At 39.9% G+C, this 23,155-nt stretch overlaps 1 protein-coding gene across 1 annotated transcript in view; it reads left to right on the forward strand.

The window, feature by feature from the left end:
- Nucleotides 1-15,706, forward strand: part of GALR1 (galanin receptor 1) — a 300,040-nt gene extending 284,334 nt beyond the window's left edge. The window contains exon 3 of the mRNA XM_075828383.1: nt 14,462-15,706. Coding sequence (XP_075684498.1) covers nt 14,462-14,779 — 318 coding nt within the window. The 3' untranslated portion in view covers nt 14,780-15,706. The remainder of the gene's footprint in view (nt 1-14,461) is intronic.
- Nucleotides 15,707-23,155: the final 7,449 nt, after the last annotated feature.

The raw sequence follows: 23,155 nt of genomic DNA on the forward strand, positions 1-23,155 counted from the left end.
ACGGTACAGACCAGTGGGTCCACACCCCGCGCCGTGACAGTACGCTCAGGCCATGGGCCCCGCTGGTCAATTCAAGGGCCTGTCACCCTCCCAAGCCATGCAGGCGGACCTGCAAGACCTGCGAGCACGACAGAATCAACTTATTATGGCCGTAGACTCCATGGCACAGCAGCTAGGGGCGCTAGCTGCTTCCTTTTCTGCTCCTGTTCCTGCCTCTCCGACTGATCCCCCTGCTACACCTCCTGGCAGCTCCGGTTCTGATCCTCGGTTCTCGCTGCCACTGCCACCTCGTTTCCATGGAGACGCAAGCACGTGCAGAGGGTTTCTTAACCAGTGTCATATCCACTTCACCCTGCACGCCAGAGCATTTCCTTCAGACGGAGCCAGGATCACCTTCATTATTACATTACTTGCCGGCAAGGCCCTGGCGTGGGCGAACCCAATCTGGGAACGCCAGGGACCCGAGACATCCAGGGGTTTGTGCGGTTATTCCGCACTGTGTCCGAGGAGCCTGGATGAGTCTCGTAGGCAGATACTGCTATGCTGAACCTTCGCCAGGAGGACGCCTCCATGGGCGAGTACACCATCCAGTTCCGGACCCTGGCAGGAGAGCTGTCCTGGAACAACAAGGGGTTAGTAGCTTCCTTCTGGCATGGCCTATCATCCGAGATCAAAGACGAACTTGCTGCTCGGGATCTACCACCTACCTTGGACGACTTAATTCTACTTGCCACCCGAGTGGACATGAGGCTCAGAGAAAGATCCCAAGAGGTTCAACAAGAGAGAAGGCTTCCTAGACTGGCCCCCAACTTCCAGCAACCCCTCTTGCCTTCATCTACTGCTCCACCTGAGGTCCCGATGCAAGTGGATCGGCTTATACTGACTGTCCAGGAGAAACAGCGCAGGCACACTTATGGACTCTGTCTATATTGCGGCCTCACTGGCCATGTCGTGCGTCTGAGTCCCCAGAAGCCAAAAAACTCCAACGCCTAGAATTGGTTGGAGAGACAACCCTGGACAAGACAGCATTTGATACAGATCTCTTCTCCAAGCTGTTCATGCTTGTGACCATTGTCGCTGGCGAGAGGCCCCATCCGATCTCTGCCTACCTGGACTCTGGCTCTGCAGCCAATTTCACCTTGTGGATCTTCTTCACTACCGGGGTCTCAACCAGATCACGGTAAAGAACAGATACCCATTGCCTTTCATTTCTGAACTGTTTGATCGCATACGGGGGTCAAATTTTTTTTCTAAACTAGACCTGCGGGGGGCCTACAATCTAATCCTGATTCGTCAGGGTGACGAGTGGAAGACTGTATTTAATACACGTGATGGGCACTACGAATACCTGGTTATGCCCTTCGGCCTGTGTAACGCCCCCGCGGTTTTTCAAGAATTTGTCAATGACATTTTCCATGATTTCCTCTATGTCTGTGTTGTGGTGTATCTCGATTACATTTTGATTTTTTTCCCCAGATCCAGTAACTCACCAGAGACATGTCCGCCAGGTTTTGCTTCGATTAAGGGAGAATCACATATATGCCAAGCTGGAGAAGCGCGTGTTCTAAAGAAAGTCTCTACCCTTCCTGGGCTATATCATCTCCGATCAGAGCCTCAAAATGGACCCTGAGAAGGTAAAGGCTGTCCTAGAATAGCCACACCCTCAAGGCTTAAGGGCCATACAGCGCTTCCTGAGATTCGCCAACTTCTACCGGCTGTTCATTCCCAACTTCTCCTCATTGACAGCTCCCATCTCTAACCTCACCAAAAAGGGCATGAATGCCAAGGTGTGGTCTCCAGAAGCAGAGGCCGCGTTCAAGAGCTTAAAGAAGGCCTTCATGTCAGCCTCAATTCTTCATCATCCTGATGTGTCCCTACAGTTTTCGTTGGAGGTGGACGCCTCCTCTGTTGGTACTGGCGCACTTTTGTTCCAGAGAGGTTGCAAAGGCAAGATTTTGGTATGTGGCTACTACTCTAAGCATTTTTCTCCCGCAGAGCGCAACTACTCAATTTATGGATCGGGAGTTAATGGCCATCAAGCTGGCCCTGCAGGAGTAGAGACACCTACTAGAAGGCGCAGCTCATCCAATCCTGGTCTTCACGGACCACAAGAACCTCACCTATCTTCAGACGGCTCAACGGCTGAATCCTCATCAAGCCAGGTGGTCGCTGTTATTCGCTCGGTTCCAGTTTGAGCTCCACTACCGACCTGCTTATAAGAATGTGAGGGCCGATGCCTTGTCTAGGTCGTTTGAGACAGAGGACACTGTGGAGTCCCTACAGAATATTATTGACCCATCCTGCATCTGTGAATCCCCTGCAAGTTAGAGACATTCCTCCGGGTAGGACTTTTGTACGTCTGGCTGACCGAGGAAGAATTCTTCTGTGACTGGGGTCACAGTTCTAAGCTGGCAGGTCACGCGGGTGCTCGTAAGACCCAAGATCTATTCACCCGTCTGTTCTGGTGGCCCATGCTACCCAAAGACGTTATGGACTTTGTCTCCTCCTGTACGGTGTGCGCAGCAAATAAAGTTGCCCACTCCAGACCAGCTGGTCTGCTCCGACCACTGCCTGTGCCTGATGCCCCCTGGCGACATATTGCAATGGACTTTGTCACAGATCTGCCTCTCTCTGCTGGATGCAGTGTGATCTGGGTGGTGGTGGATCGATTTTCTAAAATGGCTCATTTTGTTCCCCTGACTCGTCTGCCTTCTGCTGCTCGACTGGCTGACCTCTTCGTTCAACACATCTCCCGTCTGCACGGCTTGCCTTTGCATATTGTCTCGGATCGAGGGGTCCAGTTCCCCTTGAAGATCCGGAGAGCACTCTGCTGCCTCCTCGGTGTAAAGTTGGACTTCTCCTCGGCTTATCATACTCAGTCGAGAGGGTTCTCCATAATTTGGTTAACCCTCTCGACTGAGTATGATAAGCCGAGGAGAAGTCCAACTTTGCGGCACTTTGTCTCCAGACGGCATGATGACTGGGTGCAGTTGCTCCCATGGGCTGAGTTCTCCTATAATAGCCATACTAGTGAGTCCACCACCTCCAGTCCGTTCTTCATTGTCTATGGCTAACAACCTCGAATACCCCTGCCTGTCTCTACTATGTCCCAGGTGCCGGCAGCTGACTCTACCTTCAGGGATTTTCTGCAGATATGGCAACAGACACGATCTTCTATTCTGCTGGCGGTGGACCACATGAAGAGAAAGGCAGACACTAGAAGACGAGAACACCCACAGTTTCTTCCAGGTGCAAAGGTCTGGCTGTCTTCCAGGAATATCCGACGGAGTGTGCCGTCTTGCAAGTTTGCTCCCAGGTTCCTCAGACTCTTCGAGATTCTGCTACAGATCAATCCTGTGTCATACAAGCTTCGGCTGCCTCCTATCCTCAAGATCCCTAACTCCTTCCATGTCTCCTTGCTGAAGCCCGTGGTCCTGAACCGCTACTCCAGGACTCCTAGTTCCACAGTGGTCCAAGGCGGCTCATCTGGGACTTTCGAAGTAAAGGAGATTCTGGCCACCAAGAAGGTGGGAGGAAGAACATTTTATTTATTGGATTGGAGGGAGTTTTGCCAAGAAGAGAGGTCTTGGGAGCCAGAGGAGAACATCGATGCTCCTGTCCTCGTGAGGAAGTTTCTCTCCCGCTCTGGTCCCAAGAAGAGGGGGCGTAAGACGGGGGATACTGTAATGTCTATGGCCGAGGGCCGTTGTTCAGACTTACCCTCTGACGGTCCTGGCCATGGACATCTGTGTTCTCGGCGACATCTTCCTCCAAGGAGACACCGGCACTCACTTCCTTAAAGGGCCAGTACGCGTCCAGCTGTCATTAATCAATAACTAGCTCAAATTGCTGCTGGACTATAAAAAGGGCTCTGCCCACTTGATCCTTGCCTGAGCGTTGTTGTATACCTAAGTTTGTCTTGTAAATGGTCTCCCAGTGTTTTACAGTTCCCAGTGTTACCTGTTCCTGCTGCCTGTACCCTATATCCCGTGCTATCGTATCTACAGTGAGAGTCAAGTCGTGTCTTCCGCTGCATCTACTAGCCATCTACAGTGAAAGTCAAGTCGTGTCTCTGCTACTGTCAACATTGCCTCAGGTACCAGTTCTGGACTATAGACATTGTTTTGTACCTAGTTGGTGAGCTGCTACCCCGCTATGCAGTACGGCCCAGTGGGTCTACACCAATCGTCGTGACAGTATGCCTTTGAACCTAAAAATGAAGGTGCCGCACGCTGTTTTAGTGCTGCACTTCCTTCACAGTTTTTCACTGCACAGTGACACTAGACTGGACGGTATTGAACCTGCATGGACAGGGATTGGGCGGGGTTAGAGGTATAGCTTAAAGGAGTTTTCCCAACAGTAACATTTATGACATATCCACAGGATATGCCATAAATGTCAGATAGTTTCGGGCCTACCTCTGGGAAGTGCACCTATCTCTAGAATTGGGCCCACTAAACCCCACTCTACCGCTCTGTATTCCGGCTGACGCGTGTAATTCCTGACCATGAAGAGGAAAAGAGTGTAACTTGCTGAGCTGCGCTGTTCCCATAAGTCCCATAGAACTAAATGGTAGTTACGGAAACAGCATTGTTCGCATGTTACGCTGCTTCCGTAACTACTGTTCACTACCTATGGAAGCTACGCAAACAGGCTAACTCAGCAAGCTACGCTGTTTTTTTCTTCATGGTCGGGACTTACACGCGTCAGGCCCAATTCTAGAGATAGATGCTCCAGAGGTGGGACCTGCATCTATCTGACGCTTATGACATATCCTGTGGATATGTCATAAATGTCCCTGATGGGAAAACCCCTTTAATGTAAAAAATTGCTGTGGCATTTGTCCCTTATTTCATTTCTTGAAAGGTGGGAGGTATGCCTTCATAGGAGTCAATTCAGTCTCCTCCTCCAACTACATTCATCAATGTAACTGTTAAAGGCTATGTACACCTTTGAAAGCAATTTTTATTTTTAATAAATCAATGTCTTGTGTCTATGACACAAAATTCAGCTGATATTGATCACATCTAAGTTCCAGTTCGGCTGAAGTAATGGATTAGACGGAGAGAAAAATAATACAGCTTCTACGTATGTACACAGGATACATAGAAGCTGTATCATAAGACATTGATTAAATAAATAAAACAATTAAGAATTGATTTTAAAAGTTTTGACAGCTTTTAACAGTCATGAACACATTTTTATCTGAAATAGAAATGATAGAGAATATAAATAAGTCTCAGGTTGCAGAGGGTGCGGAATAATACTAACTGCAACAGTTGAAAGCAAATCTTGTCCAAATAAAATTATTGTCTTGCTTACTAATGTGTTGTTGTTAGCTGATATCAGAAAAAATGTACAACCTATAATTTGCTGAATGATAATGTTTGCTGAATGATACACATATAATTACTGTGCATATTTTTGCTTTTAAGCCCCTTCAATTTTTTTTTATAATAATACAAAAAACATGCATAAATACAAAGGCAGAACATGTTGGATGTTTTTTCATTACTTTCTATGAAATATATACTTACTGTAGTTGTGTGTGTGTGTGTGTGTGTGTGTGTGTGTGTGTGTGTGTGTGTGTGTGTGTGTGTATATATATATATATATATATATATCTACGAGTAATGTTAGATCCCATTAACAAACAAAAAGCGTGCTCTCGTGTTTCCTTGGATACAAATGATACTGATAATGTGCTAAAAGGTGAGCTCTGGAATTAGACATAGAAATATAATGGCACAAAACAGATGTTACTAGAATTTACAGGCAGTGCAGACCATTATGTTCAATTAATGTTAGATACAGGACAAGGATGATAGATTTTCTAAGAAAATGGTTTACATAATAAGAAATGAGCCTGAAGAAAAAAATCTTTTTCTAAACAACTAATGTGGTCTTGACAGCTAGGTGTAAATATTTTTTTTTCATTTGGCTTATGGTTTCTAAATTTCCTTTCTTTTTTTATCTTCGTTATGTTTACACATGTGTTTTGGCTTCCATTCATAACGGAAGCCACAGCGCATTGCCGGATTCGTCATACGACAGACCTTATTGACTTACAATAGGGTTCGTTGGGTTCCGACATAGTCCCCATTATTTTGACAGGAAGAATAGTGCGACACGTAGTGTAGTGCGTCGGTCAAATCTGACAGGACGGTTGACAGAGGCTACGACTGAGTCTCTTACGGCAGTGTAACAGAGCCTTTTTTTTGTTTCGTTATTTTCAAAGCTACAAAAGGACTTTGCCAATGTTGTTTAACTGGTCCCGCTGCAACCAGACATGCTTCCATCTATAGCAAATATAAAGCTCCAAAGTGAACTCCATACTTGAGAAAATGGCTCTCTTGTTAGTAGTCCTATAAAGCAAATCTATTGAGTGTTATTGAATGCGTGCTGCAGGGCTTTTTTAAAGGACTTTCGTGGACTATTGTAATGTATTTTGCCAGGAATCTAATGGCCGCCTCACTCTGTATATGGATAACTTCTGTGATGTTTTTGTAAATGATAAGCAAAATATTCTATAAAAAAACAAAAGAGATGGATTTGCTTGAATCATTATCCTGATGGAAAGATAGAAGCAAAGCAGCCCTAGATCATCTCACCACCACCACTACCATCATGTTTGACTGTTGGAATGGGGTTCTTATGGTAGAATGCAGTGTTACGGCAGATGTAATGATACCCATGTCTTCCAAAAATGTCCCCCTGTGACTCATCAGTCCACAGAATGTTATCCAAAAAGTATTTGGGGTCATCTAGATGTTTTTTGGCAAAAGTAAGACAAGCCTTTGTGTTCTTTTTGGTCAACAGTGGTTTGTACCTTGCAACTTTCCCATGGATGCCATTTTTGACAAGTATCTTTCTTATTGCAAAATCGTGTGCATTTACATTGGCCTTAACTGAGGCAAGTGAGGCCTGCAATTCTTTAGATGTACAGTACGTCCGGGTACTTTTGTGACCTCCTGGATGAGTTTTTTGATGAGCTGTTGATGCAATTATGGTAGGCCTGCCACTCCTGGGAAGGTTCACTACTGCTCCAAGTTTTCTCCATTTGTGGATAATCGCTCGAGTCTCAGAACCTTAGCAATGACGATGTAACCCTTTCCAGACTGGTAGATTTTGATTACTTTTGGCATCTGTATTTGAATGCCTTTAGAACGTGGCATCATGTGCTGCATTTTGAGGCATCCTTGCCTGCTTCACATTGCCAGACAGGTTCTATTTGAATAATGTTTAGATTTAATAGGTCTGGCAGTAATCATGCCTAGGTGTAACTAGTGCAAAAAAGATCAAAAAGGTCTGCATCCAAAGCCTAAGTAACAAAAGTATGTGTGGTGCAAGTCAAAATAGGGGCTTCGTCCAACTGACCCCAACACAATCTCCACCAACAAAGTAATAGACCGGATTCACGTCATGATGCAAAAAAGTATAGTAACTTTTACCCGGTTGTGCAACGTTTCGGCTCAGCAGTCTTCCCCAAGCACCTGGGTGTAACTAGTGAAACTGAGCCAAATTGCTAAATGAATTTGGTTAACTGGTTGATTTAGTAGCTAAGGGGGCAATTACTTTTTCACATAGGACTAGGCAAGACTGAACAACACATTATTTCAATAAATGGAATCATCATTTGAAAAGAGCATTTTGTGTTTACTTGGGTTATCTTTGTCTAATATTATAAAAAAGTTTGAGGATCTGAAACATTCGATTGTGACAAACATGCAAAAATAGAAGAAATTGGAAAGGGACAAAAAAATTTCACAGCACTGTATGTTTTGTGTGTACTGTTTGTTCGTATGGTAAACATAATACTGCACATGCTTTGCATACTTTATATTTTACACTTTCTATCACCTTTATATTTTTTACTTATTAAAACAAGATAGTGAAACATAATCAATTTTTTCTAATCTGTTTTTATTTTTTGATTGTAGATTTCTTTATTCTATTTTCTGTACATGATCATGGGGGCAGTCATCCTGCTTGAACTGCTATTAACCACATTCAGAGAGATGCTTTACAGCAGCCACATGGACCACAGGAACCTGTAAACAGGAGGGGAATCAATGACTTCCATGGGAGCGTTTTCTAGACATGCTCTGTGACTTGTGCATAGGTCATCGTGCAAAATGGGATTGTCAATAGTGGATCCTTTGTTATCTATATAAAGGTGTTACCTCTCATTGCAGTCTTGCTTGTGATGATAATGAGATGACTGCTGTGATCTCTACAGAACAATAAGTGTCAGTCTATTATGTGCGGCCAGAATGAAAACGGCAAGATTTTGTGATTATTCTTTATTAAAGATAATGACATAAACATTTTTATTTAAAAAACATCACCAAGAATTCTTAACTAATAGGTTTCACATAAAACCATTATTTAACCCGTTAGTGACCGGCCCATCGTGTTTCTACGTCGGTCACTAACGGGCCTTATTCCAATGCCATAGACTTTTTACGTCGCGGCATCGGAATAAGTTAACAGAGCAGGGAGCTGTCAAATCTCCCTGCTCTCAGCTGCCAGAGGCAGCTGAGGGCTGGGAGCGTCCCTGCTCTGCCGGGTGAGATCATTATTAGTACCGATCTCACCTTTTTAACCCCTCAGATGCGGTGCTCAATAGCGAGCACCGCATCTGAGTGGTTTTGGAGAGAGGGAGGGAGCTCCCTCTCTCCCCCACCGACACCCGGCGATACGATCGCCGAGTGTCTGTGTCTCCAATGGCAGCCCGGGGTCTAATAAAGGCCCCCAGGTCTGCCTATAGTGAATGCCTTCTAGATCATGCCGCAGTGTATTATAAATGCGATCGCAGAATCGCATATTATAGTCCCCTAGTGGGACTAGTTTAATAAAGTTAATTTAAAAAAAAAATGTGAAAAAAAATGAAAAACCCAGCTTTTCCCCTTACAAAATACTTTACTATTAAAAAAACAAAATAAAGTTAAAAAGTTACACATATTTGGTATCGCCGCGTCCGTAATGACTCCGACTATAAATCTATTACATTATTTAACCCGCACGGTGAACGCCGTAAAAAATTTAATAAAAAACTATGGAAAAATTGCTGTTTTCTGTGAATACTGACTTTAAAAAAATGTGATAAAAAGTGATCAAAAAGTCGCATCTACTCCAAAATGGTACCAATAAAAACTACAAGTCTTCCCGCAAAAAAAAAAGCCCTCACACAACTGCATCGACGAAAAAATAAAAACGTTACGGTTCTTCAAATATGGAGACACAAAAACAAATAATTTTGAAAAAAAAGCGTTTTTATTGTGTAAAAGTAGTAAAACATACAAAAACGATACAAATTTGGTATCGTTGCAATCGTAACAACCCGCTGAATAAAGTTATTGTGTTATTTATATCACACGGTAAATGGCGTAGATTTAAGACGCGAAAAAGAGTGGCAAAATTTCAGGTTTTTTTCTATTTCCCCCCAAATAAAAGTTAATAAAAGTTAATCAGTAAATAATATGTCCCCCAAAATAGTGCTATTAAAAAATACAACTTGTCCCGCAAAAAATAAGACCTTATACAGCTATGTTGACGCAAAAATAAAAAGGTTATAGCTCTTGGAATGCGACGATGGAAAAACTTAAAAAATGGCCTGGTCATTAAGGTCTAAAATAGGCTGGTCATTAAGGGATTAAACAATAGGTCATTTTCTGATGACACATTCCATTTAAAGAGGTTATTATAACTGTACAACTCCCCGCACATTGGTGAAAGCTGTGGGTAGCCACTGTTTTCCAAGCAGATGTCTAAATGAATGGGCACCGTATAATACATAGTCATGATAAGACCTCCTGGGTGGCAGACAATTTTAGACTGTTTAGTAAGAGACCACCTGTAAACTGGACACGTAAGGCATCTTTGACACGGTATGTAATATAACACTTTTTTTCCATGAGGCAAAGGTAACCTACAAAGGTAACCAGATAAATTTGCTGGAAATTTTATAATAAACTTTAATTGTTGGGTCTTTTCCAATACCATTTATCTAAACAATTTTCCTGAGCAAATGTTGTGTACTGTCTTTTGAGTTGCTTTCACTTCCCCTTAAAGGGAACCTGTCAGCAGCATTTCACCTATTGAACCAGCAATACTTGGTGGTAGTGGGTGAAAAATCATTTCCATATAACCTATAATTGTCTTCTTAGTTGGCTCTGTAGCTTTAGTGTTCAGTTTTTTAGTGTTCCCACATCGTATGCTAATGAGCATAAAAGAGTCAAATCTTCGTTCGAAAAGAGTCAAATCTTCATTCCTCAAGTCTTCCCGAGTTGACCCCGCCTCCTTACTTTTGATTGACAGCTCCTCGCCTTTCCCCAGCACACAAAATCCCGCGCTTGTGCATTGATGTCCTATTCTGGTGTGTGCGCAAAAAAGGGACACCGGATTATTACAATAAAAGGCGCAAAATGTTTGCAGAGCATTATTTACAGTCGGAGGAGGAGTTTAAGAGAGGGGATAACGGCAATGAACTTTAAATAGCAGCGGCCAGTGAGGGATAAGTAAAGTTCAATAGGTGAAATGCTGGTGACAGGTTCCCTTTAAGAGTGGCAAATACAAAATCCAAATCAAGTCACAGTTACTATACCTTCCCCTATATACAATGATAACCACAAAACTGTCAAATACAATGCCAGCCACGGACAGCTCATATACAATGCCAACGCCTATATATGGTGCAGTCACTGTCTATGGGTGACGTCGCCCACAGTATATATGGTATCCCTTTAATGTATACATCATGAAAGGCTATTGAAAAACCCTTAACATATACATTAAACGGATGCTTGTGACATTTTCTGTATAGTGACATACGTCACTCTTAGGCTTCTATGTTAAAAAAAAGTATATCACACTGTATACTTTTTGTGCAAATGGAATAGCATAGTCTACTACCGCTAGTTCATCCTTTTAAAAAAAGGTATACCAACGTATAAAATCGTGACAGAGGCCTACACTTTTGGCTCTTTTGGGCTCAAGGAGCTCTATCGACATGTTTAGCATATACGTCGAGAGCTTTCCTGACAAATACACTAATTGTAGGATGAAAATGTGATGTGTACAGTGCCCAAAGATGTAACATGTAACATTTGCTAATGACCATTTTTTCAACGCATACTGACTACCAGGTGAGCTACTTATGGGTTTTTACTTATGCAAATATGTGAGGTATGGGACATCACTGGTCATATCTTTGCCCTAATGAGTCATAGCTGTAAGCAACGAAAGAAAATAATAGGCATTTAAGCATTACTCATAGGGAATGACTTAGGGTATGTTTTGTACACCACTGGATAATCCTCTTAATCCTGAACTGGGCAGTATTTTTTTATTTTAATAGTTTTGGGTTGTATGGGTGTTGATTTTAAAATTGTGTTATGTATTTAATCAGATTCACTTTTTGTAGTTCTAGTTTATAGTGACCGGCAATTACTTGTCATGTGCACAACTACCAGGAACAGCTCAATGTCCCAAACTGAATTCTCTGTTATAGCAGGAATCTTTTTTTGGTTGTTTTTTTTTTTTAAACATGGAAAAAACATTACTAATAACTTCGTAAATTAGACATTTCATAGGATAAAGTGGCAAAATTTTTACATAAAAGCTATGAAGACCGGGTGAATTATGGAATTTAAAAACACAAGTTCATAAAAAAAGTTACATGACAATTTTGTGATTGTACGTTGGTTTTAATCACACAATTGTGCAATTTATTTAATCACACCGATAAAATCAAAGTGGATTGGCATTAAGGCCTTAAAATCTGAACTCATTGTTTAGACCAGCATGTCAATAATGCAAACATAGAACACATGTGGATAGTTCTCATAGTTTTGGGAAAATAGGGGTTAGTGTGAACTTAGAGACATTTTCCTATTTACTAGGTTGTTGTCATCGGTGCTATTGTACTTTGTGCTAAACAAGGTTTCCTGATGTGTTTTGTGTCTTTTCAAAAATTAATCATGTAACAAACTTAAGCTAATATTTACAGAAATAATTAATGTTTGTTTTATAGTATCTTTTTAATTTAACTCTCTCTAGGGTAGGAAGCCACCTGGAGCTTACAGCTCAATTACCACATTTTATTGATTGCATTGGTATAAAAAAACAAATATTGCTAAATGTCTTAGATGTCAATGTACTGTAACGGAATGAAATCATTTTTAGCAACAGCTTTTGATTGTTCTGTGTTTTACATAGATTTTTTCATTGGTTACCATTTTTATGTAATTGCTTCCATGTAGTTTTTCTTCCATTTTCTGCAGAAATTATATTTGAAAAGTTAAACATATTTTAAAATGGTTTTATGTAATCATACATATTATGTATAGACCAATATGATTCTAGAAAATAAATAAATAAATAAATATAAATATAAACTACAATGTTTATGGGGGAAAAATATGACCATTATTATAGCTGTTAGGCCATGTTCAGACGTGGTGGAATATTTCCGCTGCAAATATTGGTGCAGATCCGGAGCAATTACGCAACGAATCTGCAGCAACATTTGCATATTTGACAGGTAATTCAGACGTTGCAGATATCACAGCGGACTTGCCACAGATTTCAGTTTTTTTCATTGCAAAGGCTGGAATCCGCAGTGAAATTTCGCTTCTTCTCCTCAATGTAATGAGCATGCTGCGGAGGGAAAATTCTACACCGCAGCCTAATTTCCACACAGTTATTCTCTGCAACGTCGGAATAATAATTAATCGGGACACCATGCTTATGAGTCAGGTTTTCTAAATCTGTTATGAAATACTATTACAGAACATTGCATTCTCCATTAGAAAATGGCTGCTTAATTTAAGATTTTTTTTTAAGCTAAATTATGCTTAAAAAATATCTCCAGGGTCACAAAAAAAACAAAACTTTTATGACTTTCTCATTCTTAGCAACTGGTTATAGTTACAGTATGTGAGGGTTTCTAACTAGAAAAATATGAATTGTTTATTAGTGTTTTAGTACGGTTGCTATGGACATTTTGAATGAAAACACGAAGTAATTAGAAACATTTTTCCGTCCTTATAAAAATACATGCACTTTCAGCTACAATTGTCCCTAGCACCTATACACATAGATCAGAATAGATAATCCAGCAAGGTTTAACAGGGGCAGACATTTTAATTAAATTACCGACTTTGCAGAACATGCAGTGTTTATTTTAATTAAATTGCACAAGAAAGTAGAGAGTATTGTACATAGAATATGCAGTTTACTCTTCCAATCTGATATTTCAGTACATTTACTAGTGAGCTGACTATAGTAGTATAATCTGATTACTGTGGTGAGCTCGGTCTCATGATTTAGAGAAACATATATCTGCAATGTGTAAAGTATGATGAATATGAACTAATATTTGAACTGTACCTGAGAATCTATGGTTACATTTTAGAACGTAAATTCTATGAAAGAAAGAGCTATTGAATGTATTATATATTTTTAATAGCAAATGTTATGTGTCCTAGAAAAGCAGTATACATTGTAGAATCAACTGCAGAAATACTGATGACTCAAAAAAATAGTGGCCCACATTTAGGCCATGTTTAGACGTGGCAGAATTTTTCCGCTGAAAATGTTGGTGCAGATTTGGGGCAATTACGCAACGAATCTCCACCAACATTTGCATATTTGACAGGTAATTCAGACGTTCCAGATATCACATCGGACTTGCCCCAGATTTCAGTTTTTGCATTGCAAAGGTTGAAATCCGCAGTGAAATTCCGCTTCTTCTCCGCAACAGACAGTGCATGCTGCGGAGGGAAAAATCTGCACCGCAGCCTAAATTCCGCACAGTTATTTTCCGCAACGTCTGAACTAAGTTTCCTAAAAATGTATAGAAACAAATGTAAAATGGCTGCTGCAGAATTCCACTGCGGACTGTCCGCAGTTCAATTCAACAGCAATTCCGCCACGTCTGAAAATGGCCTTACTAAGACATATGGCATATTTTTTTTACCAGTCTATATAAAGAAGGGCATGTGAGTCATTTGCTCCAAATGTATTAAAAGGAGCATTTTTAACTGTAAGAAAATAGAATATAAGCCTTCTATAAGCAGGCGTAGATTTGTGCCAAAATTAGCAAAATTTTCACAAATTCTTAATAAATGTGGCCCAAACTACGTTTTTTTGAGACCATGCCAAATTTTATTTGTTACTTTTTAAATTTGGCGAGTAACTAGAAACAGTCACAAATTATACTGCACATTTAAGTTGAATAATAAATGTGGACCGTTGTATGTTGTTTTCCAATGCAAGACATCTATATTTTGAGAGAAAGAGTAAAGGGAATGTCTTAAAAATGAATACGAAAATATCAGTGATTTTTTACAATATCTCTAGATGTAATGATATTCCTTATAATAGTATAATAGTACCATTATTGCTCTTATTAGTGATACATTGAATATTAATTGACTTTATTATTTGTGTTTTATAGACGGCACAAACAGTTCTCGTTGTTGTAGTGGTGTTTGGGATATCGTGGCTCCCCCATCATGTGATCCATCTCTGGGCAGAATTTGGAAGCTTTCCGCTTACTCAAGCCTCATTCGTCTTCAGAATAACTGCTCATTGCCTTGCATACAGTAACTTTTCAGTCAATCCTATCATTTATGCTTTTCTGTCCGAAAATTTCCGAAAAGCTTATAAGCAAGTATTTAAATGTCAGATGGGTTGTGACTCCATGCAAAGTGATGCTAAGGAGATTAAAAGCAAAATGGAGACCCCACCATCTACAAACTGCACTCATGTTTGACGGAGATTAAGATAATGGTCCTTTTCAGATCTGTTAATGCAAGCCGCAAGATTTTAAAGCACAAGGATACTTAGCTAAAATTGCAACTACATCGTCTAGTTTTAATGTGGCTGGCATCTACTTCACTTAGCTTACATCCTATAAGTTACATCGTCTAAGCTACTGCTGCTCACGTAAGCGATAAGAGATGTATGTTGGAAATCTTGATGCTTCTTAAATTGTAAATGACGACGGTTGTATTCTTAAAGATTAATCATGAGCCAGTAATATTAAGCTAAAATGTAAAATTAATGACTATTAGGGCACGGCCGGACGTGGCGGAATTCCGCTGCGGACAGTCAGCAGTGGAATTCTCCAGCAGCCGTTTTTTACAGTGGTTTCAATACATTTTTAGTCAAGTTAGTTAAGACATTGTGGAAAACTCCGCTGCGGACCATAGGCTGCGGTGCGGAATTTTCCCTCCACAGCTTGTCTGTTGCGGAGAAGAAGCGGAATTTCACTGCGGATTTCAGCCTTTGCAATGCAAAAACTGAAATCTGTGGCAAGTCCGCTGTGTTTTCTGCAACGTCTGAATTACCTGTCAAATATGCAAATTGTGGTGCAGATTCGTTGCGTAATTGCCCCAAATCTGCACCAACATTTGCAGCGGAAAAACTCTGCCACGTCTGGTCGTGCCCTCATGTTGCCAATTTGATGTTAATTATCAGTACAATTTAACTGCCAGCTCTGCTTTGAACTAAAGCTGCTGTAAAGTATATAAGAAATACAAAAATGAGTTCATTGACAACATATTAGTACTGTGGTGGATACATTTTATCAAAGAGTATAGGGGAACATGATATTAATGCATTGCTTCTTAAAGAGGCTCTGTCACCAGATTTTCAAACCCCTATCTCCTATTGCAGCAGATTGGCGCTGCAATGTAGATAATAGTAAAGTTTTGTTTTTTTTCAAAAATTAGCATTTTTGGCCAAGTTATGACCATTTTTATATTTATGCAAATGAGCCTTTCTTATGTACAACTGGGCGTGTTTAAAGTTATGTCCAACTGGGCGTGTATTGTGTGTGTACATCTGGGCATTTTTACTTGTTTTACTAGCTGGGCGTTGTGAATAGAAGTGTATGATGCTGACGAATCAGCATCATCCACTTCTCTTTGTTACCACCCAGCTTCTGGCAGTGCACAGACACACAGCGTGTCCTCACGAGATCACGCTGTGACGTCACTCACTTCCTCCCACAGGAACGTCATCGCGTCGGATGAGCGAGGACACGCTGTGTGTCTGTGAACTGCCAGAAGCTGGGTGGTAACGAAGAGAAGTGGATGATGCTGATTCGTCAGCATCATACACTTCTATTCACAACGCCCAGCTAGTAAAACAAGTAAAAACGCCCAGATGTACACACACACACAATACACGCCCAGTTGGACATAACTTTAAACACGCCCAGTTGTACTTTTGCAAGCCTCATTTGCATAAATATAAAAATGGTCATAACTTGGCCAAAAATGCTCGTTTTTGAAAAAGAAAAATGTTACTGTAATCTACATTGCAGCGCCGATCTGCTGCAATAGGAGATAGGGGTTTGAAAATCTGGTGACAGAGCCTCTTTAAAATACAAACTATATTTCGCAAAAGCCTTCACTTATGAAAGTATCAATTGAATTCAAAGGATCTTATTTATTCATTACTTTTTCATATGAAATTGCGTTTCACTTGCACTCAAGAAAGTATTAAATAAAAACAGGGAGAATTGGAATCATGAAATCAAAGTTTAGTCTGGTTTAGAATTTTGATTTTTAAACTGAGCTACTGCTTATTTATATCTTTAATAGTACACATGTATAATAATTTATCATTCTATGTACCATAGCTAATAATGATTAACAAGAAGCGTTATTTCGCATTGTAAAGATATTAGAATTCACTTTTGTATGAAAATCACTTTCTAATACATAACATCACATTCCAGTATTTTAGTAGTTTCATCGATTACAATTCAAGAAGACATTTTGCTAAATAAATCCATGAAGAGGTTATTGTTACATATACTGACAAAAAAGATTGTAAATTGATAATTTGACCATGTAAATAAATTAAGACATTTGCGGAGGTACAACATGCATGACAATGTTTGCTGATGATGGTGTTATATATGCTGGATTCTGTATACAGGGAACGTAACCTGCATGTGGAGTGAAAATTCTTCCCAGTAAATAAATTTTTGCTTTTTGTTTATTTTATTTTTGTTAAATTAAGGATTTATCTTTTTTTTATTTTGTAATTGCTCATATGTTGATATAAGTCCATATCCATTCGGTCTATTTTATGCTTTGGACACACTGACCAGATTTACTATAAACCGCTACCCCATTTCTGAAAGAACATGGCCAGTTTCCTTTCAGCCATGCCTCCTTGACGACTGTGGCTCAAAAAGTGTTAATACATTTACATTTTAGTGTAAAACAGTTAATAGATGTGGCGCATGGCATGTGCGCCAGAATTCTGGAGCATTTTGAATAGTAAAACTGCACCATATATGTATTATAGTCAAACTCATATTTCATCTAGATCATTGATTTTCTGGAGTAAGCAAATCTAGCAATGTAATCTCTAATGTCCCTTTGGTCTTTTGCCACTATCATTAGTTTTCAAAGTTCCCAAACTATTTTAAGTGGTTGTTTTTGGTCTTTTTCCATCCCTCTGCATCATTTCTGTAATTGTTCATTTTCTCTTGCTGAGTGGTTAGGCCTTCCTGGTGTGATGTAAGAGCAGTGCTGTGAGCCAATCAGATGTCTCCCCTTGCTTTTACCCATAATCCAGTGTCACGCACAGTCAGAGACATAGACACTGTTATATGATCCCTCCTACTTCTCCCTTCTCACAGTATGAGCTTTGTTTCACACACAATGAGTGAGAGATATTTTTGCAGCTCATCTTCCAAATCTAGGCCCTGTTCACACAGAGTTTTTTTTGGAGACAGAAAAAAAGTCTGTCTCGGAATTCCTTCAGGAATTTTGAGGCAGATTCTGAACTGCCTGTGCTTTTTTTTTCTGCGCTTTTCATGCCATTTTTTGCCTGTGACCATTGAAGCTAATGCAAGGACCGCAAGCAAAAAACGCAGTGAAAAACACTCGGAAACTAGCGCCATGGGTTTTTTTCTGCCTCCCATTGATTTCAATGGGAGGTCAGAGGCGGAAACCGCGGCATGTGCGATTTCGGATGTTTTTTGTCTGTGTGAACAGGGGCCTTTTCTAGTATCTAGTATTTACTGTTTTAATCCTTTAAATGTTTAAGGAAAATTAGAGACAGGGAAAGGGAGAATTACTAGCTGCTGGATGGTGAGAAAGATGCAATTTTCCCCCAATTAGATATGTTACAAAGTTTTGTGTATTCACATGTACTACTGATTTATCCAAAAAAGAAGAAAAATTATGTAAAATAGGTTAAAACACTTTAAAAATGGAAAATTACACTTTCTTTCTCTTTGGTCCCTACAACATGAGACCCCATGCACACTACCGTAGATTTAGTGCGTAATTACGGACCGCAATTACGGTACGTAATTACAGACCCATTCATTTCTATGGCCGACGGAAAACTTCCTGTATATTTACGGGAAGGTGTCCGTGCCGTAAAAAGGCTCCGCAAAAATAGGACATGTCCTATTTTTTGCTTTTTACAGACCATGCTCCATTACTTTATATGGGAGCATGGCCCACAAATGCTGTCAGCGGACAGCCGTGCCCCTAATCACGGACTGTGATTAAGGGCACAGTCGTGTGCATGGGGCCTAACACCTATAAAAAACAGCCTGTTCTATAGATATATATTGTATATACGCTGACATTCTACTCTATAGATTCACTTGATAACATTCCGGCGCATAACTAACATTGTTTCAATAGATATGATATATAAGACACATTCTAAACAGCAAGACATTCTGTAAAAAGCAGTAGAGATAAATACAAGATAATGCATTTGTATACCAAAATTTGGCAAAGCAAGTGATTTTAAGGGTATGTTTACATGTACAATAAAAAACGTCTGAAATCTACTGAGCTGTTTTCAAGGGAAAACAGTCTCTGATTTCCAGGTGTTTTTGAAGCTGAAAATGATTTTGAAGCATTTTCATAAAGCATTTTTCGAAGCGTTTTTCAGAGTGTCAATCGAAAAACAGCTCCAAAAAAGCCTCAAGAAGTGTCATGCTCCTTCTTTTTACGTGGCATCTTTTTACGCGCCGTTTTTTAAAACAGTGGCATAAGAAATACGCCTCGTCTGAACTAAACGCAGTATTTCCCATTGATTTAAACGGGAAGCTGTGTGAAGGCCTTTCGCTAGTGTTATTCAAGGCTTATTTCGAGGCGTTTATGCTTAAAAATACACCTGAAAATACTGCGTGTGAACATACTCTGTGTGGTCCTGCCTGCATTAGTATACAGAAAAGCTTGTCAATAGTCCATTCACCTTTAGCTAACAATTTATAGTCCAATCTTGAAATCACTACATCTATTGCCAACCCTAATACATGGTTTTGTTTGAAAAGATCAGATTTTCATAAGTCCTGACAGAATATTTTTGATTACCCTAATAAACCTTAAAAATATGAATATTTACAACTACACATGTTAAAATGTGTTTTCATAATAACCAAATAGTGATCTCATTCCTTTTGAGAATTTTTAAATTAAAGAGATTGACTAGTCTTTAAAATTACGGATAATTTTATCATTTTGAAAAGCATTATATAATACGGTTATTCTAAATATTTGTCCATAAAAAGCTACAAAAAAAATCTTAGTGTATATATAAGAATAAAAAAAAATCACAGTTTTCACATGTGAGCAGCTACATCAGATGTGATCCAATTAACCTATTGGTAATACTTTTATATTAAATATTAAATTCCCAATTGGTAATGCCGTTATACTGAGCTATACTTCCGGACCCAGCCCATGGACAAAAAGTGGCACTGTTTCTGTACAATAAATAAATAAATAAAAGAAAACAGGCCTATTTTTCTAAAACCGTTCATTTATGAATATATTTCCATTGTTGACATGGCTAGTAGAAAAAAAAAAGCCAATTAGGGTTCGTTTTCTGATTTCAGACTACAAACATTAGTCGACAGCAGGTTTCTGTCTACAAATAACATCCAGGCAACAAACTATGACATTGGAGAGGTGGCATGCATAGGCAATAAGGAACATAAATGAAAAATAAATTATTTAAAGGTTTATAATCTATTTATTCACCTGGAAATGTTAAAGCACCTTTTCCATGTCTTCACTGTCAAAATGAGGAAATGGGTGTGAAGGTTTGTGTCAATGCTTCAGAGCTAAGTTCATAGTTTTCTACAACTCATCAATCTACTATGTCTTATGTTTGGTTTTCCATGGGATTGCAGGTAAACCTATGTACCCACTGTAAATCAGTGGGTCATAATGGTGCTCAAAAGACTCTGTTAAATAAAAAATTCAGCACTGCTACATCTATACTGAAAATGTAGATGTGGGAAATTCTGTCATTGACCCTGTGTTCTTTTATATAATGATGTAGCTAAAAACACAACTTAAGCGCATCAAATCCCAGTGTGTGAAACCGGTCTAAAAATTGAGTTCCAAATGAAAAAGATTCCAGTGTATTGACTGTAGTTTGTTGATTGCCATTGTAAACATGTATTTAAGGAAATGTACATTATGTATAGAAGTTTGTACACATTGTACCTTCAATGTCTTAGCTACTTAGATCAATTCCTTTTCCTATTCTGCCTGTGAAAAAATGTGCTTCTGCTTCAATAGAGGGTATTGTATTGTTGTGTGTAATGCTTCTATGTTTTGAAACCCTCCTGTTTTATTTCTGATTAAATATACTTGTTCTTGCATTGCCTTCTCTAAATGCTTCAGAATATTCAGCGATTAAAAAGAAACTATGTTTAATATATTTCAAGAGAAGCTTCATTATTCCTAGTTCTAGTAACGCGGTAATTGCTGAAGTTGCTTAAACAAATAGGCTCGTCATAACAAATTAAATGAATGGGTTTCCTTTTAAATTGTTTTATTAGATGATTTCTGGATCTCACTTCTCACAATATATGTCTCTTCTACTTTAGACAGAATAAAATTGCTAAGAAATTTTGTCATTGCAGGGGATAAACTGAGAAGTTTAACTGAATAAAAGATATCGACATAAATATAAAAATAATGAAATATCACGAATATCAATATCAAAGTGCTCAACTATCCAACTATTTATATCGACTATCAGTCATCCCCATATGAGCAGGTAATTCTGTATTATTCAACTACAGAACACGCTGCCATGGCATTGGTCAGCTGTGTGTGATACATTGTGCAAGGGGGAACTGACCGTACGGCATTGAGGATGTGCCCAGAACTACCCAGAAGCAAGAAATCCTATAACCTGCCATTTTATAAATGCACTACAAATTAAACTTGCTTATATCTATTGCTGAAAGTACAGAATTTAGCTTCCTGCTCTACTGTGAGCCTGTATGATCAGTCAACCACCTTCCCCATGAGTGCATGGTATATTTATTTCACATCGACCCCTTGTGAGAGGTTATTTTTTGGGAGCCTTTTGACTGGCTATCTTAAAGAAGCTCTATGACTGACTCTGTTAGTACTCTGTAGCTCTCAAACTTATGGGTAATGTTGCTTTTACTGTTACGGCCATTGTGGTGTAACGATAGCAGTTGCAAAAGTTGCAGTTGAAACCAGGCCCTGTAGCCTGAGATGGACAAAAATGTCTGCCTTGTATGAGAATACCAGTATAATTGAATTGTTATTCTTTTTCTTTTCTTCTTACACACTGCAACCTACTATAACTGGACATTAGGTAAATAAATTAAGCTTTTACAAGACATTGAAGATAATGGAGAATGATTCCCAAAACCTCCTCACCACTGGATACAGGGTAATTACCTATAATTACCAAGCATCATTCTTATGCCTCCTGGTCATTGACAGTAAAATACTGATCTGTCTACAAACATCCCTTCCTTTGTGCCAATACGTTTCAGAAGTTGCGTGTCTAGAGGTGGGATTCCAAACTGGAATGACAAAGATAGTAGTGCAGGAGGGGGCCCCCAGTGGGTAGCCCTATGGTGTAAAATGCTGTGGATAATTATTACTAAATCTATAACCAAATTAAAGAATTGTAATATTCTAAATACACTATGTGTATTAATATGGCATGTAATTAAATATTATTGTGTTACAGTTATTTCCTATAGACAATCAAAACTTTGTTGCCTCCCCTCACAGGCTAAAATTTAAACTGGTGTGCCCCATTATGAATATACACATACCTAACTCACACATTACATTCTTTCTTTACTTATTGTAACGTCTGTGGTCGCTGACCACAAACTCCTTCCATCCGGTCGACACCCTTCTGTCCATAGATGTCTGCACATGCAGCCGTCCTGTTCCACAGTGACCACCAGGGTGCACTCGCGAGCTCAGTCAGCCTTGGAGCGCACACTGGTGTGAGATTGAGCTGATTGCTTCCAGAGCACCCTGGACTATAAGAAGGGCTCTGCCCCTTGCTATCTTTCCTGAGTCTAGTTGTCGTTATCCTAGTATGTCTATGCAAATGGTCTCTTAAAGAGGCTCTGTCACCAGATTATAAGTGCCCTATCTCCTACATAATCTGATCTGCGCTGGAATGTAGATAACAGCAGTGGTTAGTCCTGTCAGCTGTTGTCTCCCCTGTGGTGTCCGCACAGACGCTCGGCTGCGCATGCGCAGTGTGGCCTACATCCGGGAGTGCCGCTTAGCGTCCCACGTCGCTATGGTGATTTTTCATCATGCGGCGTCTTCTCCATCTGACGCGTGGCGCGTCCCGTGATGTGGGCGTCACTGGGCGTGTGTTCCGAGCGCCGATTTGCGCTCATCACAGGTGAGCCTAACTTTATGTTCTCTATTTATAACCCTGGAGTATCATTTTAAATTAGCCTCCTGACGAAGCCGGTCTATCGGGCGAAACGCGCGTCGAGGCGTTTGTTCACCCAGATCTTTTGATCCTCCACGCTCCCTCAACATGTCTCAGGGTATGTGTATGTGCATTTGCTAAATCTGTACTGACTTTTGGGCTATACTGTTTAACTATGGCAGCTGCATTACTCTATGGCTATCTGATCTACACTATCTCTTGATATACGTCAACAGCTACACTCTTTTCTTGTGCTGACTCCTACTTAGCAGTATACGTATATTTATTTAGTTATACTGCACTGTCCTTGTACGCATTATTTTATGCATATCCATTTAGCTGCACCTCTGTTGTGCTGGCTCTGACGTATTATCATTATATGTATGCTGCCACATGTTATTCTGCCCTTCCCTAT

The sequence above is a fragment of the Rhinoderma darwinii genome, chromosome 5 (assembly GCF_050947455.1).
Source record: "Rhinoderma darwinii isolate aRhiDar2 chromosome 5, aRhiDar2.hap1, whole genome shotgun sequence".
NCBI classification, from domain to species: domain Eukaryota; kingdom Metazoa; phylum Chordata; class Amphibia; order Anura; family Rhinodermatidae; genus Rhinoderma; species Rhinoderma darwinii.